Source organism: Pristis pectinata, chromosome 7, assembly GCF_009764475.1.
Source record: "Pristis pectinata isolate sPriPec2 chromosome 7, sPriPec2.1.pri, whole genome shotgun sequence".
In the NCBI taxonomy this organism is placed as follows: Eukaryota; Metazoa; Chordata; class Chondrichthyes; order Rhinopristiformes; family Pristidae; genus Pristis; species Pristis pectinata.
Genome location: NC_067411.1, coordinates 48922983 through 48941539, shown reverse-complemented (window position 1 = coordinate 48941539; position 18557 = coordinate 48922983). Strand labels below are relative to the sequence as shown.

At 42.8% G+C, this 18557-nt stretch overlaps 1 protein-coding gene across 1 annotated transcript in view; it reads left to right on the top strand.

Annotated features, from left to right (window-relative positions):
* LOC127572582 (dynein axonemal heavy chain 6-like) overlaps nt 1-18557 on the top strand; it is a 320765-nt gene that overhangs the window by 278686 nt on the left and 23522 nt on the right. Inside the window, 3 exon segments of the mRNA XM_052019999.1 lie at nt 5314-5435; nt 6717-6846; nt 11616-11743. Coding sequence (XP_051875959.1) covers nt 5314-5435; nt 6717-6846; nt 11616-11743 — 380 coding nt within the window.

Below are 18557 nucleotides of genomic sequence, written 5' to 3'. Positions count from 1 at the left end.
CCAGTGCCATCTTGGGCCTCGCTGCTCCGACGACGCGCGACCCGACCGCCGAGCCGGTTCGCTTGCTCGGATGGTGAGTCGCTACACAACCGCCCCCCCCCACCCCCCCCCCCACCGAACCGGTGATATGGTCCCCAAGGTTCGCGGGCTGTGCTAACTGTTGCTTAGGAGGTCAGCCTCTGTGTCGCGGTGTTGGGACCTCGACCGGTTGTTGTAGATCTAAATGGGCAGTCTGTTGTGAAGACTTCTTCCTTGCCCCCAGTGTCCAAAATAAAGGTGGACCCATTATTCCTGATGACCCGGAACGGCCCCTCGTATGGTCGTTGCAACGGTGCCTGGGGTGTGCCCCTTCGAACGAAAACGAACTTACAGTCTCGTAGTTCCTTGGGCTCACAGGATGGGGCTTGACCATGCCGTGAAATGGAAATCGGTGCCAAGCTGCCGAGCCTCTCGCGCAGTCTTCCAGGACTGCCGTGGGTCATTCCTCTTGCCCCCAAAGGGCGGGTATGAACTCCCCTGGGACGACCAGGGGCGCACCGTACACGAGTTCTGCTGACAAAGTGTGGAGATCTTCCTTGGGGGCAGTGCGTATACCGAGCAGGACCCAAGGCAGTTCATCGACCCAGTTAGGAACTTTCAGGCGGGCCATCAGGGCTGATTTCAGATGGCGGTGGAAACGTTCCACCAACCCGTTTGATTGAGGGTGGTAGGCTGTGGTGGTGTGCAGCTGCATCCCTAGCATGTTCACTAATGCAGACCAGAGGCTGGAGGTAAACTGGGTGCCCCTGTCTGAAGTGATGTGGGCCGGAACACCAAAACGCGAGATCTAAATTGTGAGCAGCGCCCGGGTGCAGGAATCAGTCGTGATGTCGGATAGAGAGGTTGTCTCTGGCCATCTCGTGAACCGGTCCACGACGGTAAGGAGGTACCGGGCTCCTCTTGAAACTGGTAGGGGACCAACGAGGTCGACGTGGATGTGGTCGAACCTTCTACGGGTAGGCTTGAACTGCTGTGGTGGGACCTTGGTGTGTCATTGGATTTTTGATGTCTGGCAGTGCGGACAAGTCCTGGCCCACTCACTGACCTGTTTGCGCAGGCCATGCCAGACGAACTTGCTGGCGACCAGTCGGACTGTTGATCTGATGGACAAGTGCGCCAACCCGTGTACTGAGTCTAAAACCCATTTCCGCCAGGCTGCAGGAACTATAGGGTGGGGCTGACCTGTTGCGACGTCGCAAAGGAGGGTCTGCTGACCTGGACTGACTAAGAAATCTTGGAGCTGCAGGCCCGAGACTGCAGTTCTGTAGCTGGGCAGCTCATCGTCGACTTGCTGTGTGTCAGCCAGGGTCACGTAGTCTACACCCAGGGACGAGCTGTGGATGGTCGGTCTGGAAAGCGCGTCAGCAACGACATTGTCCTTTCCAGAGAAGTGTTGGATATCTGTTGTGAATTTGGAAATGTAGGACAAATGTCGCTGCTGATGAGCTGACCAGGGATCGGAGACCTTGGAGAAGGCGAAAGACAAAGGCTTATGGTCAGTGAAAGCAGTAAAAGGCCTGCCTTCTAAAAAGTATCGGAAATGCCGGACCGCCAGGTACAATGCTAGAAGTTCCTGATCAAAAGCACTGTATTTCAGTTTGGGTGGTATAAGGTGCCTGCTGAAAAACGCCAAGGGTTGCCAACGGCCTTCGATTAGTTGTTCCAGTACCCTACCGACCGCGGTGTTGGATGCGTCCACCGTGAGGGCGGTTGGGACGTCTGTCCTAGGGTGTACCAGCATTGCGGCGTCTGCCAGGGCGTCCTTGGCCTTAATGAAGGCAGCTGCGGCCTTGTCGTTCCAGGCGATGTCCTTGCCCTTGCCAGACATCAGCGAGAACAAAGGGTGCATGATACGGACTGCTGCAGGGATGAACCAATGGTAAAAGTTGACCATCCCCAGGAATTCTTGCAGGCCTTTGACCGTGTTGGGACGGGCAAAATGGCGGATAGCATCTACCTTGGCGGGTAGGGCTGTTGCTCCTTCGCTGGTGATTCTGTGGCCGAGGAAAGCGATAGAGTCGAGTCCGAATTGGCACTTGGCTGGGTTGATAGTGAGGCCAAAATCACTGAGACGGGAGTACAGTTGGTGAAGGTGGGAAAGGTGTTCTTGGCGGTCACGGCTGGCGATTAGTATGTCATCTAAATAAATGAACATAAAGTCCAGGTCGCGGCCTACTGCGTCCATCAGCCGCTGGAAGGTATGCGTGGTGCTCTTAAAGCCAAATGGCATTCGAAGGAATTCAAAGAGGCCGAATGGAGTGATGAGCGCAGTTTTGAGGACGTCGTTGGAGTGGACCGGGATTTGGTGGTCTCCCCGGACGAGGTCCACCTTGGAGAAGATGTGGGCCCCGTGTAGGTTCACAGCGAAGTCCTGGATGTGAGGGACAGGGTAGTGGACTGGGGTGGTGGCGTCATTCAGCCTGCGGTAGTCGCCGCAGGGCCTCCACCCGCCGGTGGCTTCGGGGACCATGTGCAGTGGGGAGGACCAGGGGCTGTCTGACCTGCGAATGATCCCCAGCTCCTCCATGCGGCGGAACTCTTCCTTTGCCAGGCGGAGCTTGTCTGGAAGTAGTCGTCATGCTCGGGCATGAAGGGGTGGCCCTGTGGTAATGATGTGATGCTGCACCCCGTGTCTGGGCATTGAATTTGTAAACTGAGATGCCAAAACCGATGGGAACTCGGCTAGGAGCTTGGTGAACTCGTTGCCAGACAGGGAAACAGAGTCCAGGCGTGGGGCTGGTAGGCTGGCTTCTCCCAGGGAGTAGGTTTGGAAAGTTCTGGAGTGCACTAGCCGCTTCCCTCGCAGGTCGACTAACAGGCTGTTGGCCCGAAGGAAATCGGCTCCCCCGAGTGGCTGGGCGACGGTGGCAAGGGTAAAGTTCCAGGTAAAACGGCTGTCGCCGAAATGTAATTGAACTGTATGGGTACCGAAAGTTCGTATCGTTGGGCCGTTTGCGGCTTTCAGTGCAGGACCCTGTTGCCTACTACGAGTGTCGCGGCCGGTCGGGGGCAAAACACTGACCTCTGCTCCAGTATCAATGAGGAAACGACGCCCAGACTGCTTGTCCCAAACGAATAGGAGGCTGTGTTGGTGGCCAGCCGCCATAGCCATTAGCAGCGGCTGGCCCTGGTGTTTCCCTGAAACCTGCAGGGTGGGCGGCATCGACGGGCCTCCGCGCCCCACCCCTGATGGTAGAAACACAGCTGGTCGTCAGTGTCGTCATCTGTGTTTCTGGGGTGTGGTCGCTCGGTTGCTGGGACTGGTTTAGGTAGGCGTTGGGCCCGCGGTCTGGCGATTTGGCCGATGGACGACCTGCTCTCACGTTTGGCCTTCCACAGGATATCTGCCCAGGCAGCTACCTCACGTGGGTTGCTGAAATCGGCGTCGGCCAACAGCAGGTGAATGTCGTCAGGTAGTTGTTTGAGGAAGGCCTGTTCGAACATCAGGCAGGGCTTGTGTCCCTCAGCCAAGGCCAGCATCTCATTCATCAGGGCCGACGGGGATCTGTCCCCCAGGCCATCGAGATGAAGAAGGCGGGTGGCGCACTCGCGACGGGAGAGGCCGAAGGTCCGAATAAGAAGGTCTTTGAAAGCCGGGTACTTGCCTTCCTCCGGAGGAGACTGGATGAAGTCTCCGACCTTGGCGGCTGTCTCCTGGTCCAGGGAGCTGACCACGTGGTAGTACCATGTGGAGTCGGAGGTGATCTGCCGAAGTTGGAATTGTGTTTCGGCCTGGTCGAACCAGACACGGGGCTGAAGCATCCAAAAGGTGGCAGCTTGAGTGCCACTGCGATGGCTGTTGCGTTGTCATCCACTGTGTAGGTCCAAAATCCGTTTGGACTGTCGGGCTCACCAATGCAGCGGCTGCTACCGCGATGTGAAAGTAAGACACTAGTCAATGAGTTGCAGAACAAAACTGATTTATTTTCCCGCCTTGTGTGGGCCTTTTAAGAGGAACAGTTCCCACCCACCGAAAACGGAAGTGACGTATGCACTATGTCATCAAACTTTTCCTGCGTGCAGGTTCTCCCCGTTGCTCAGGGAAAACGAAGGCCCAGTGCCATCTTGAGCCTCGCTGCTCCGACGACACACAACCCGACCGCCGAGCCGGTTTGCTTGCTCGGACGGTGAGTTGCTACAGATATATATATATAGAAGAAAAAACAAGTCTTACTCTCTTATCCTCATTGGGGACTCCGTGTTATGACTGTTATGTTTGTTCTTCATCAAGAGGCAAACTTCGTGTGGGTTTAACATCTGAACATTTTTATTAACCAACACCCGACTGGTTTGCTTTCTCTCTCTTTTTTACTGCCACTTCCTGTTCCCCCATGTGACCCTTTGCATTGCCTACTGAGAACTGTAGTTCTTTATTATAACTACATAATAACATAATAACACAATGACGATTGGTCTAGAGAATCTCAGAGGTCCTTGGCACCGATCATGATTCCAGTCTGAGGAGAAATCGGATGAGCTTGTTCACTACTCACACATATAATTAATAAAGCTATGCTTCTTTTTTAATCTGCATATTTCAGTCAGCTACAATTCTAAGACTAATTATTCCTTAATGAATTTTACATTGTCAACTGAACCAGTCTCGTTCGTCTCCAAGAAAAAACAAGTTATCTTGTCATTTCACATTCCTTAATGGCTCATGTCTGCACGCTATAAGGAAGGCCTCAAGGATCCTATGAATCAAGACGTTTTGTTTTAATTCCTGATTAACGTACCTGCTCATTGTGGAGACAGTGGGCTGACAACTCCATTTTGAGTAAAAAGATATGCTTTTGATCCTCCCATTACACTAATTCTCTGACCATTAAGGGCTACATTCTCTCTTCTGTACTGACTGTGATTCCTCAGTAACATAATGGATATTGAAATAGTGTTTTTTTGCTTTCACACATGCTTGTTGATGATAATTCACTTTCTACCATAATTTCATGAAAACGTTCTGATTTTTTTCACATAATATTAAAATGTTAATTATAGATTGTGCCATCTTGATTATGTCACTGAAGTTGGATGCTGGAGGTCCTTTTGAATTTAAGCTGGAAAAAGGGAAATCCAAACCACAGGTTATCTAGATCTTTGTAGGCAGAGATCAGTGTTGTACAAAATCCTGACCAGTGTTTACATTGCTTCATCATTGGAGAGATTCTGAAAGATCTCAGTCATTTATGGCTAAACAATAGCTATCTCAGTTATTTATAGCTATGCAGTTATCTATTTTGACATAATACGGTTGTTCAATTTTCTGCATTTCAGGAATTTATTACAGTCCTGAGGTAGACAGTTTGTTGGGATTTAAAGAGTATATTGAAGGCCTTCCCCTAATCGATGACCCAGAAATATTTGGAATGCATGAAAATGCTAATTTAGCTTTCCAGGTTTGTATTAAGTACAATGAAATAATCTCAGTAATATTTCATAATGAAAATTTCACATTAAATGATAAAAGGATTGCATTTGTCAAGGTGACGTGATGCTGCCAATTCATAAGGCAGTTATTCTATCCAGTATTGCATATTGTCACTTTAATGGAGATTGATGTGATGTGATGCCTTTTTTCTGATGTGGTCGATGAAATGCGTCTGGAATTTTCTTCTTTATTAGTTATTTTGCACAATTTATTACATTTTTGCCTTGTGAGCATTTGCATTACTCAAATTTAAACGTGCCAGATGGAATTACTCAGAGAATGTGCAAAGATTTATTGAAATGGTTTTGTGATCAAATTGGCAGTCGAAGTGCAATTCTTGACATAAAATATCATCCTCATAATATTTGTACAGTTCATCTTACAATATTAGTAACAAAAATATCAGGTTGGTCACAGATGTGATGCTATTCTTGAAAAAACAGCTTGACAGTATTCACTTTATATATGAAGGATGCAAGAAACAGGACCAAATATTTTGAAAATTATGAGCGAATGGTAGAAAATTGTGGCCAAAATTAGCAAAAGATCAGTAGTGTATGTGTGAAACAATAAACAGTTGCATGTTGGAGACACAAGAGAGCCTGCAGATGCTGGAAATCTGGAGCAACACACACAAAATGCTGGAGGAACACAGCGTGTCAGGCAGCATCTAAGGAGGGAAATGAACAGTCAACGTTTTGGGCCGAGACACCTCATCAGGACTGGAAATCCCTCATCAGAATTCCCCCTTTCTTTCCAGTCCTGATGAAGGGACTCAGGGAATTGGTAACAGGTGGTGTTAAAGTGGAGAATGGTTAGAAAACTTATTTCAGGCAATAGCTTGCTCAAAAATGGACTGTATTAAGATAAGTAGCTTTTGAGCCTGAATCAATTATTCTGTTGAAAAATAAATATAATAAACAATTGAAAAGGAAAAGTATAGAAGAGAAAAGCCAAAAATTAATTAGGTCAGATGAGGGTATTTAGTTCTGTTGTGGTGGTGGTACAGGAATAAAGACTAGATAATTATCTTATATAGTAGGATTTCTAAATGTATACTTTTGATTAACTGATGCAGCTATGACAGTAATTTATATTATTGTCCTCAAATAAGTTATTGATTTTCCTCTGTCCAAAACAGCAATTGATTAATGTTAAATTAAGCTTTCTTTTCTGGAACTTAAGATAGTTTTGAGTGGAAGTATTCAAAAATTGTTTTGGTGTCTGTTCATCACTTCTCTTATTCCAGCGCAAGGAAACCAGCAACATGATACGGACAGTTCTTGCAGTGCAGCCCAATGTTATTGCACGTGGAGCTGGCAAAAGCAGTGATGAAATTGTTAATGAATTAGCAGATTCCATTCTATCAAAACTTCCAGGTAAACACATTAATATTTTCATAGCAGCTAATCTGTTAGCTATTAGTAACATTCATTTCTGGAAATATTAGCAAATATATTCTATCTTTGAGGTGATTTTGAATATATTACTTGTGCATTTCAATTTGATGAATAGCTAATGACTGATACCTGTGATAGATTTTGAAGTCATAATAGAACTGTTTCATTCATTCACCAAAAAGGGCAAGGTCGGCAGGTGCATGGGGCTACCACAATCTGCAGGTTCTCCTACAAGTTATATACCATACTGACTTGGAAATATGTCAGTGGTTTTCATCATTTTGGGCTTAAATCCTGGAACTCCGTCCCCAGCAACACAGTGGATTACCACTACCAGAAGGACTACAGTCATTTAAGATGATGGCTCACAACCGCCTTCTCAGGAAAATAAATACTGACGTTGTTGGTAATGCCCAGATCCTGAAACTGAATTTAAAAAGTAATGAGGTGCCACCCTACCTGTACAATCTTAGCAAGACTTCCTTACTTTTGTACTCTAACCCCATTCAACAAATGCTAACATACGATTTGAGTCAACACAATCCAGCCCAATAGGATTAGGCAGTGTCAACATGATTTTATGAGGTGAAAATTGTGTTCGATAGATCTGTTAGGTATTTTCTGATGATGTAACCAGTAGGGTAGATAGGTAGGTGCCAGTGGATATAGTATCTGGACTTTCAAATGCAAAACACACACAAAAGTTTGTATGGAGTCGAAAAGTCATACAGCACTGAAACAGGCTCTTCGACCCACATGCCCGTGCCACCTATTGTATCTACATATCTGCACAAACCCCATTTACCTGTTTATGGAGTCAAGGGTAACATATAAGCAAGGATGGAAGATTATTTTAAAGACAGAAAATGGAGAGTAGGACTAAGTAAACCATTTTTAGGTTGGTAAACTGTTAATAGTAGATGTCATAGGTGTGCCTTGGGATTCAAGTACTTGTCCAGATGTTTCTTAAATATTGTGAGAGTATCTGCCTCCACAGGCAGTGCATTCCAGAGTCTGTCAACCACCCTCTATATGAAAAAAATTAGCCCTTAAGATCCCCTCTAAACCTCCTACCTCTCACCTTAAACCTATGACCTTTTGTCTTAAATACTCCCAACATGGGAAAAAGATTTTTAATTAACTATTCTATCTATAAGCAACACTCATTATTTTATGTACCCCTTTTAGGTCACCCCTGAACCTCCTCTGATTCAGGTAAAACAAACTCAGCTTCTCCAATCTCTCCTTATAACTGAAATACTCCGATCCAGGCAATCTCCTGGTGAATCTCCTTTGTACCCGCTCCAGCACATTCACATTCTTCCTATTGTGTAGTGACAAGAATTGCACACAATCCTCCAGGGTGTGGCCTAACCCAGTAGTTTTCAATCTTTTTCATGCTGCAGCCCCCCAGAACATGTCCTTGTTAGATGGCAGACCCCTAAATCCCACAAAATCAAACAATCGATAATTCATGCATACAACACTTAAATTACTGCACATAGGCCCTATTGAAATAGTGACTTTATCAAAGCAGCCTGGCTTTGATAAAGTTAACGATTTTAATGCATGTGGAAAACACATCCGCAAGATTTTCATCCATATCCTTTGCAGCCAAAGCCTCGCGGTGAGTCATATAGTGGGTTGCTGCTACATGTGGAGCTACTTCTTTCACTCGTGCAACTAGACCCGACTTCCGTCCCGTCATTGCGGCAGCACCACCTGTGCATAATCCAATACACTGTGTCCATGCCAATGCCGATTGTACAAAAAAAGTGTCAAGCACACGGAAAAGTTTTTCACCGATTGTACACCCTGGGAGCGCCTTGCAAAACAAAAAGTCTTCCAAAGCCTCTCCTTCCCAGCAATATCGAACATAAACCAACAACTGCGCAGCACTGGCAACATCAGTACTTTCATCGAGCTGAATCGCAAATCTGATTTGCTGAAGATGTGCTGTCAGCTGGCTCTGTACATCTTCCGCCATATCGCCAATTCCTCTGCTTACTGTGTTATCAGACAGTGGAATGGCTTTCAGCTTTTGACTGGATTCTTTTCCCAGTACAACTTCACACATATCTACTGCTCTTCTCCAATTGCGTGAGGCTTTCTGGAACGTCCTATTTGTAATGCTACCAAATATGATGCACGAAGAACCTTCTCATTTACAGTGGCGCAGGCTGTCATTTTGCCGTTCTGCTTGAGGTACAGCTCCTTTTGCCGCTCAAAATATTCCTTCGGCTTACTGGCAATATCTGGATGCACTGTTGTTAAATGGCACTTCAATTTCACTGGTTTCATTGCATCATTGGACAGTGTTTGCAAACACACAACACAGAGAGGTTGGTCTGCATTTGTCCCCACTGCGATGAAGCCATATGAAATGTATTCTGGATCGTACTTGCGTTGTTTTCTCTTTCGGTCACCCTTATCCCCTTCGTCATCAGAATCTTCCGGTTTCTAGTCAGCTTTTCTCTTCAGAAATTTCTCCATACTCAGCAATACACGCTGGACAGTTTAATTACTATTACTAATAAACAAAATTTTCAAAACTAATCTAAAATTTACACGCTTGCGCACTTTTCTTTTAACAGTGACATCATTGTGGCGTAACTGCACAGTAAGTAAGCAATATTATTAAGGCACACCAACAACGTCACTCAGTCTCGCTAACACTACAGTGCACAACAGAATAGTAGTGAGTAGTGAACACTACTGACTACTCTGACTACACAAATCGAATATTAAGTGGCAGCTTACCAGAAGGGAACATCGTCTAAGTCTCTAAGATTGTCGCTTATAACAGATAGAATAGATATGGCCGATTTTCTGAATAGTGGAAAACTGGAGCAAGCAAGTAAGCTATGTCTTTGTAACAGGTCGCTTTTCCATTTTTTTCTTGGCTTGCTCGCGGACCCCCTGGCAACCTGCCCACAGGTTGAAAACCTTTGGCCTAACCAATATTTTATAAAGTTGTACCATGACATCACAGCATTTATATTATCTGCCATGGCTGATGAAGGCAAGCATCCCATATTACCTTCTTACCACCGTATCCACCTGTGCTGCCACTTCAGCGATCTATGGACTTGTACCACAAGGTCCCCAGATTCACCTGCATATCATCTACTGCATTTGGTGCTCCAAATGTGACCTCCTCTACATTGATGAGACCAAACGCAGACTAGGTGACCATTTCACAGAACACCTGCGCTCCGTCTTTAACCGCGATCTGCATCTCCCTGTTGCCAGTCACTTCAACTCCCCCTCCCACACTATCACAGATATGTCAGTCCTCGGCCTCCTCCACTGCCAGGAGAATTCCAAGCACAAACTGGAGGAACAGCACCTCATTTTTCATCTTGGAACCTTGCTGCCTAATGGCAGGAACATTGAATTCTCCCACTTTAAGTAATCCCCACCACCCCCCACACCCACTACCAACCATGCCTCTTCTTTTCTTCCATTTCCTAGCCTATCTCTCTTTTTTCTACCCCACCCCCCATTTTCCTCCTTACCTTTGACCCATCCCCTGGTGGATTTGCTCTCTCCTCCTCTCCTGCACCTGCCTATCACTGACTCTTACCTGCTTCTACCTATCACCACCTTGTGCCCACCCTGTCTCCCCTCTTTTGTCCACCTATCACTGCTCTGCTTTTCCCTCCTATATATTGGGCTTCCCCTTTTCCTATCTTCATTTCTGAAGAAGGGTCCTGACCCAAAACGTTGACCACCTGCTGTTCTTTACAGATGCTGCCTGGCCTGCTGAGTTCCTTCAGCAACATAGTGTTTTTCATCTAGATCCAACAGAATAACTATAGGTACAACAAGCAACTAAGAAGGCAAATTGGCCATAGTGAAGAGATTGGAATACAAAACTAAAATTTTGCTGAGATTGTACAGGGCCTTTATGAGACCTTGTTTTGACTACTATATGCAGTTTTAGTCTCTGAACCCAAATAAGGATACGCTTAAGATAAAAACAGAAAATTCTGGAAGTACTCAGCATGTCAAGCAGTATCCATGAAGAGAGAAACAAAGGTAACATTTCAAGCAAACAGCTTTCAACAGAGCCAAGCAAAGTTAGAGATCAAGCATATTTTAAATTGCAGAGAAAGGGTGGGGTATGAGGTGGTATGAAGAGAACAAAGGGAATGTCCATCATTAGGTAGAGACCAACAAAGACTGGATAACACAAGTGGTTGTAGTGGTGCCTGGAGAGAGGGTAGTGTAGACTTGTTAATCACAGCTGATTTGTCTGAAGAAGATGAGATGTCAGAATAGAGGAGAGAGGGAAAAAAGCAATGCCGAATTGTGAGATACAAGATGCTGCAGTAGCTGGAATTCTGAAACAAAAGAAGAATGCTGGAAATATTCAGCAGGTCAGAAAACATCTGTGGAGAGAGAAAAATGCAAAAAGAATAAACCTACCTTGTAGTCAATGCAGTAATGATTAATTCTTAAGATGAGGATGTTCATTGGGGTTCAGGAAAATGAGAGCTGATATTGAAATATACAAGATCCTGCGTGGGATTAACAAAGTAGATATGGAGGAGTTATTTCCTCTCAATGAAGTACTATTAGAGAGCATTGTCTCAAGATAATGGGTCAGACTTTCATGATTGAAAGAAAGATTTTTTATTGCACTATTGAAAATCTTTTGCAGTTGTGCATGAAGCAAAGTTCAAAATTGCCTCCAAAGTCTAAGGACAAAACTATGTTGCTTTTTCTCCAAATGTTTATTTCAGTTAATCTTGACCTTGAAGTTGCAACTGAAGCACTATTTGTTAGAGATAAGAAAGGACGTTTGAATTCATTGACCACAGTACTAGAACAAGAAGTTGATCGTTTTAATGGTCTCCTGGCCGTGCTAAAAGTGAGTAATGCATTCAGTACTGCTCTTACGTTCTCACTTACAAATTATTGTGTGAAATTAAGTTGCAACTTTTTACTGTGGGCATGATGACTGAATTAATTTTGACATAATATTCTTACCTCAATTTAGTTGTTGGAGTCTTCATTAATTTTACTAAATTTGTTGTGGTATGTATATTTCTAAATGGGGAGCAACAAATATTGCTAACACCAAAAGGGAAAATACTTATTTGATATGAAGAATACATAAAAGCAGAATTTTATGTGGACAATTCTGATATTTTAGTAATGGCATTCAGGAAGTTATAGAAGACTATGAAAAGCATGAGAAAAGATGTGGAGCAGCAAGGTAAACTCGGCCAATCATTGATGCAGTTTGCTGCATTGATCACCACTCAAAGTTGTTTGAGAGTAACATTAAGTGGCCTGGGGGTTAGGTTTATGTTTATGTGGGGAAACCCCATCAAGTCACTTGGGCATTAGAAACGAGATTAAAACCTCATATGCCACAGAATAGGCTTATCACCACTTTAAGTAAGAGGTTATTTTCAACATCCAGCATGCTCACCTTAAATTGGTGCATACTTATTTTTCATGCTGATAATGGGCAAGAGCCAGTTCACTGATGATAAGGGTAGAAGCACACATGTTGCTACCTTGAACAGGAAAATCCACTTCACACTCCTTGGAGCCACTGGCAGTTTCCAAGGGTGATGCCCCAGGAATATAGGTTATCTGTCAGACACTCTGGAAATTCCTTTGAATAGTGGTGTCCAGAACCATGATGGTAGCAGTCTGATCTCCCATAGCAGTAAGCTGAGACTGTATGATTACAGTCTGAGCTTCCACTGTGGCACCCGTACTTTGAAAGATGTTGCTTTGTTGTAATGAAGTTGAGACTTCAACCAGCAGTTCATTGTAATTGACTCCAATAAGTGTTGATGGACACTTCACTCATTTCATATTGGAAGGATGTGGTCCTAGCTCTCCACAAAAGTCAGTGTTGGTATTCTCCAGGTGGATAGGGTAGGGAAGAAAGCATTTTGTGTGTTTGCCTTCATAGGCCAAGGCACTGAATGTAAGAGTTAGGATGTCGTGTTTCAGCTCTATAAAACATTAGACCACACTTGGAGTATTGTGTACAGTTCTGGTTGCCACACTACAGGAAGCATGTAGTAGCAATATAGAAAATGCAGAAGAAATTCACCAGGGTGTTCCCAGAATGGAGAGCTGCAGTTATACAGAGAGATTGGATAGGCTGATCTTTTTCTCATTGGAACATAGAAGGCAGAGGGATGATCTTATAGAGGTTTATAAAATTATGAGGGATGTAGATAGAATGGATAGTTAGAGTATTTTTCCCAAAGCAGGGGAGACTAGAACTAGAGGGCACAGGTTTAAGGTGAGAGGAGAGAAATTTTGAAGGAGATCTGAGGGGTGGTGGTTATCTAGAATGAGCTGCCAAAGGAGGTGGTGAAGGCAGATCAAATTGGAATGTTTAAAATGCATATGGACAGATACTTAGATAGGAAAGGCATAGAGGGATATGGGCCTAATGTAGACAAATGGATTTGTATAGATAGGAAACACAGTTGGCATGGATCATACTGACTCACTCTGGACTAATTTTCTGAAACTGCTAAATTCACCATTAAATCCTGAAAGATGGGGTGCTGTTCCTTGAGATTATGTTAGATATCATTGGCACAATGTAAGAGGCCAAAGACAGAAAGGTTAGAGAAGGGAGATGAACAATTAAAGAGACAGGATACTCAAGTTTTTAATAATTTTAAATAGTCCTACCTGCTAACTATTACCGGGTTACCTTTTTAATAAATGCAGGCAGTAACTAGCATGCACACTGCAATCTTGGAAAATTAGTAGGCAGCACAAGGTTGACGTCCTGCCTTTGATGCAGTCAAGAAGCACAGGGTAATTTTGCATTGTATTCCCTGAGCTCATTTTTGTTGTTAATGCACACAGCAATCTTGGAAAATTAGTAGGCAGCACAAGGTTGATGTCCTACCTTTGTTGCTGTCAAGGCACACAAGGTAATTGTGTATTGTAATCCCTGAGCTCATTTTTGTTGTTTTCCAGTTTAACTTCTTGGTGAATTCTTTGGTACTGTACTTTGTGCTGGAAATTACATGAGTGATATTAGGATCTCACTTACATGTTATTAAATATTAATATTAAATTATTTCCATTTTTTTCAAAAACTATTGAATTTCTTCCTTCCAAATATTTGTTGTAGATGTTTTTGTCACCAACAAAGAACACTACTTTGTAAAAAATGATGCAATCAATGTGACTGATCAAAATTGAAATAGTTTTTAATCATTAATTTATAAAATTATCAGGTTTCATCCTTGTAAAGGCAATACTATAACTTAGTGTGTAATTGATCATAAAATACGAGATACAATCTTAAATTTACCCTATGAATGTTGTTGATTAATATTTTATGCTGCAATATTCCTTTCTACTGAGTGATGCTTTACATTAAAATCTTCTCAGTCACTACTAATTTACATGTTATATGATGAAAGTGAGATAATTATTGCTGATAACACTTCTTAACATTTAACAGTTAGAAAGATGACATCAAAAAAGGCACTGGCATGAGTTCTATGCTGAACTCAACAGGTCAGGCAGCATCTATAGAGGGAAATGAACAGTTGACATTTCAGGCTGAGACCGTTCATCAGGACTGGAAAGGAAGAGGGCAAGAGCCAAAATAAAAGGCTTGGGGGAGGGGAGGAGCATAAGCTGGCAGGTGATAGGTGAGTACAGGTGAGATGGGGAAGGCAGGTAGTTGGGGGAGCGGGTGAAAGGGAATGATGTGGGAAGCTGGGAGGTGATAGAGGCAAAGGACTGAAGAAGAAGGAATCCGATAGGAGAAGACAGTAGGCCATTTCCAGCATCTTCAGTCTCTCTTGTGTCCCCAAAAATGTGCAAGATGGTTAATTGGTCTCTGTAAAGTGCCCTTAAAATGTAATGAGTGGTAGAATTCTCTGTGACTCTATTACTCTAAATATCAATAGTCATTCTAAGGGAAAAAGAATAACTTAATAGTGCAGGTTGTATATCAGCGGTGGCTCTACAGATAGAAAAATGACAAAGAGTATACAGAAGGTAGACAGCAGTACATTTGCGTGTAGGAACAGTGCCTCACCAACTCCTCTGCCCCTTAAAGAAGCTTGACTTTGTGATTTACATAAGGCAGATGATTATGATCCTGTAATCAGATAGTTTGGTTACGTACTTTCAAACTACTACCAATGCTGTTAACAATATTACAAAATATTCAATCTAATCCATTAACAGATCTATAACTTAGCTGAAAGTAAAAAAGAAACTGTCAATGCCGAAAAACTGAAATAAAGTCAAAAAATGCTGGAAACACTTGGCACTTAGCCTAGCCTTAGCCCTCATTATCCTTGCCATCATTTTCATATTTTTGGAAAGATACAGATGGCTGTTGAACATCCCCTGGCAAAAAGACAATGAAGGTCTTTCAAATTTTGGGCCACTGTGGTTAGAAGATAAGGAGGGAGTGGGGCAACCAAAAGGAGCAGAAAATGAGAAGGAAAGGGGTGGGCTAGTGTGGTGGAGAGGATAAGCAATTGAGAGGTGGGTAGACAGTGACACTGTCCCATTGTTTTTTTGAAAACATTCCTTTTTATTGCAGCATGATTCATTTAAAGAATGCTGGTTAGGTTGCATTAAGACTCAGATTTCTTGACTTGCACCATCTCTCTTATGCTTGCTGGCCTGCTTCGGTTAAGTAATGTCTCAGTTTTAAAATTCTCATTTTTTTAAAATCCCCTTCACTGTCTTGCCCCTTATTCTCTTAGTAATCTCCAATAGCCCCAAAATGTTACGCTGCTCCTGCAAATCTTTATTCTTGATCTTCCCTGAATTCAATCCAACTAACATAAGCAGCTATGATATCACCTATCAATCAGCAAGGCTCAAATTTCTCGGTGTTTCTCTTAAACCCCTGATTCTCCACCTACCTTTCGTCCTTAAAGATACTTCTGCAAACCTACTTAATTAACCAGGTCTTTTGTCATCTTTCCTTATATACCTTTATGTAGTTCATTGGTGTTATTTATTAGATGACCCCTCTATGAAGTATCTTGAATTGTTTTACTTTTGTTTAGGTGCTGATGTTATATCTCTCTACATGGTAAACCCAGCTATTTTTCCAGTCCGCTGAGATTCCCCATGTAACCATATGTATTGTTGCCTTTTCTTTAAAGAATTTTAATTTTTTATATACTCTTTTAACGTTATTGTGAAAGCAAATGTCATTCTTCAGACAGTGGATCTAGTCAGAGTTGTTTTAAATTCCATTTATTCAGTAGTATAATTAATTGTAATTTCAATAAAGTGATATACTACTTTGTGAGCAAGATCATTTATGTTCACTTAAACAAGACAGTAAGTGGATGTTAAATCACTTGGCTACACAAATATGTCTGAGACTAGAAACGCATTAAGGCAGGTCATTTAGAATATCATTCTGTTCTGACTTGTACATTATTCCAGTCTGAACTCTTTTGTGTAACAAAAAGACAGTGGCCTAGAAATTAGGCTGCACTGTGCTTGTTTCTCAAGCACTCAAAAATTCCTAAACTATTTGGTGGGCAAGAAGTGCATAACTGTTCTGAGCTACAAGTTAGTGCTTACTGTAGTAGTAAAAACAAATAAATTGCCATTCCCCCTACAGTTGAAACAGGCACTAGATACATTGCATATGCAAGTAAGGGGATCAGCATCTGTTTAAGAGTTCCATTGTAAGTTTGATTTGCCCTAAGGCACTGGTTATGTTCAGTAAACCAAGGCTAAATGCAGTCTAACAAGCTATCCTTAAGGAAATCACAAACATTAGAGCATTTAATGAAAGTTGTTGTTATTGTGATTAACATGGTAAATTTTGAAATATATCAAAGATATAAGGTCTCATGAAGTCATTGTCCTGAAATTTTTGATTTCACTTTGCAATGAAGCTGCTAAGCAGCTGATTACTTCTATCATTCTTAGGATTCTTTCCTTTTATTCAAAACACACTTAACCAAGTATGATTCAGAGGGGACAGGAGTTCACCCCTGACATCACATGAGAAGAGTGTATGGATCCAGCAACCAGTTGCCCATCCTGCCACTCATTTCTTTATTTACCATTTCCTACCATCCAGTCATTGTGCCTTCCTCATTGTCCTCAGATCACTCTCCCTCTATACACCATTTTCTCCTAAATTTTCCCCCCCTTCCTTACTTATTCGAGCATCATTGCATGTGTTACAGTTGCCTATTTAAAAAAAAAGCTTAACTGGATGAGCTTTCTCATCACAATTCACCAGCTTTGTGGAGTTGAGGCCTGCAGTGCTTCAGCTTATTACTCAGGAATTGTTCTCTGCATCCTTCTTCCCAAAAAATCCACATTTTCAAATCTCTGGGCCATTTTCTTTAAACAGATCTATGAAGAACAAGCATTTGCAATTTCACATGTGACATGATTGGTGTACTAATCTGGAGGAGAAATAATGGCTGGGGATATCAAGTAGCATTTACAACGGGCAGCCTCTGACTCCATCCCATCAGCACATTTCTTTAGGATGGGCTGATTTTGTGAAACAAATTTAGTTTACATAAACCTCAGAGCATGAAAATCAAAAGAAACTTCTTAAATATATGATTGATATGATATCAACTGGTGCTAACACTCACAAAATTGGACCCTGAAGATATGCACCAAGTGAGTTGATGCTGACTGAATGCAAAAATGATGGCACTTATTTTGGAGCATGAATGTGTATGCTTCACTGGTTTAATCCTGCTAAAGCTATACATTTTCTTGTACTTTCCATCTTCACAGCCATTGTGTCAGCATTCTAGTGTGACAATTCATTATGAAAAAAAATACACTTTACAGGATAATGTATTGAACAGCTAAATGTTTAGGTTTTGGATATTTAGAAAGAAAAAGGAAAAAAAATTAACTCCTGTGAGTAGGTGGCTTTGAGTGGGTTAAATGTGCTAAACTGATTTGGGGTGAGTGGGAGTGGTGGAGTTGGAATCCTAACGATCATTTTTCAATTCCATATTTAACCCAGGCAGGAAAACTCCCTTGGACAAGCTGGTTGGCAGTTTCAATATAGGAAATGAGAAATATCAAGAGCCAATGCCCTATATAGTTTGCTATTTTGCAGATTTTAACTCATTCCCACTTCTGGGCTTTATGACCCTTCTCTCAGTCACTCCCAGAAACTCTGATCTCCCTCTTGACTACTTCCATGGACTCAGCTCTTTCTCTTGGCTGGGGGCTCTGGACACTCTCTTGGCAGCCCTGGAGGTCTATGTCCTCCCTGTTAGTCACTCCCCAGGCTTGTAGTTTGCCCACCGTGTGAATTCAAACAATCACGTTACTGGACTAGAGCAATGAACTGCCGTGTTCTAGGATATATGTACTGAAAAACAGTCAAAATCCTTATATAGTTTAAGGTTTTACCACTGCCCTGATGCCCTCTACCATAAAAAAAATCCCCCAGAATATTCTACACAAAGACTGTGATTCAATGTACATGTGACTAATAAAGAAATCTTATCTACTGACGTGTGAATTACTGAAGGCAAGTTTTTTTTGCAATTCTGTCTGTCTACTCTGCAGCTCATTTGCACTCTTTTGAAGTTCATCCTGCATTTCAGGTAGGGTGATTAACAGGAGACTTTGTCTTTAGCATTATTTTTTAAAAATTAAAAAAAATGTTTTTAAAATTTTATTTACAGCGTGGTAACAGGCCCTTCTGG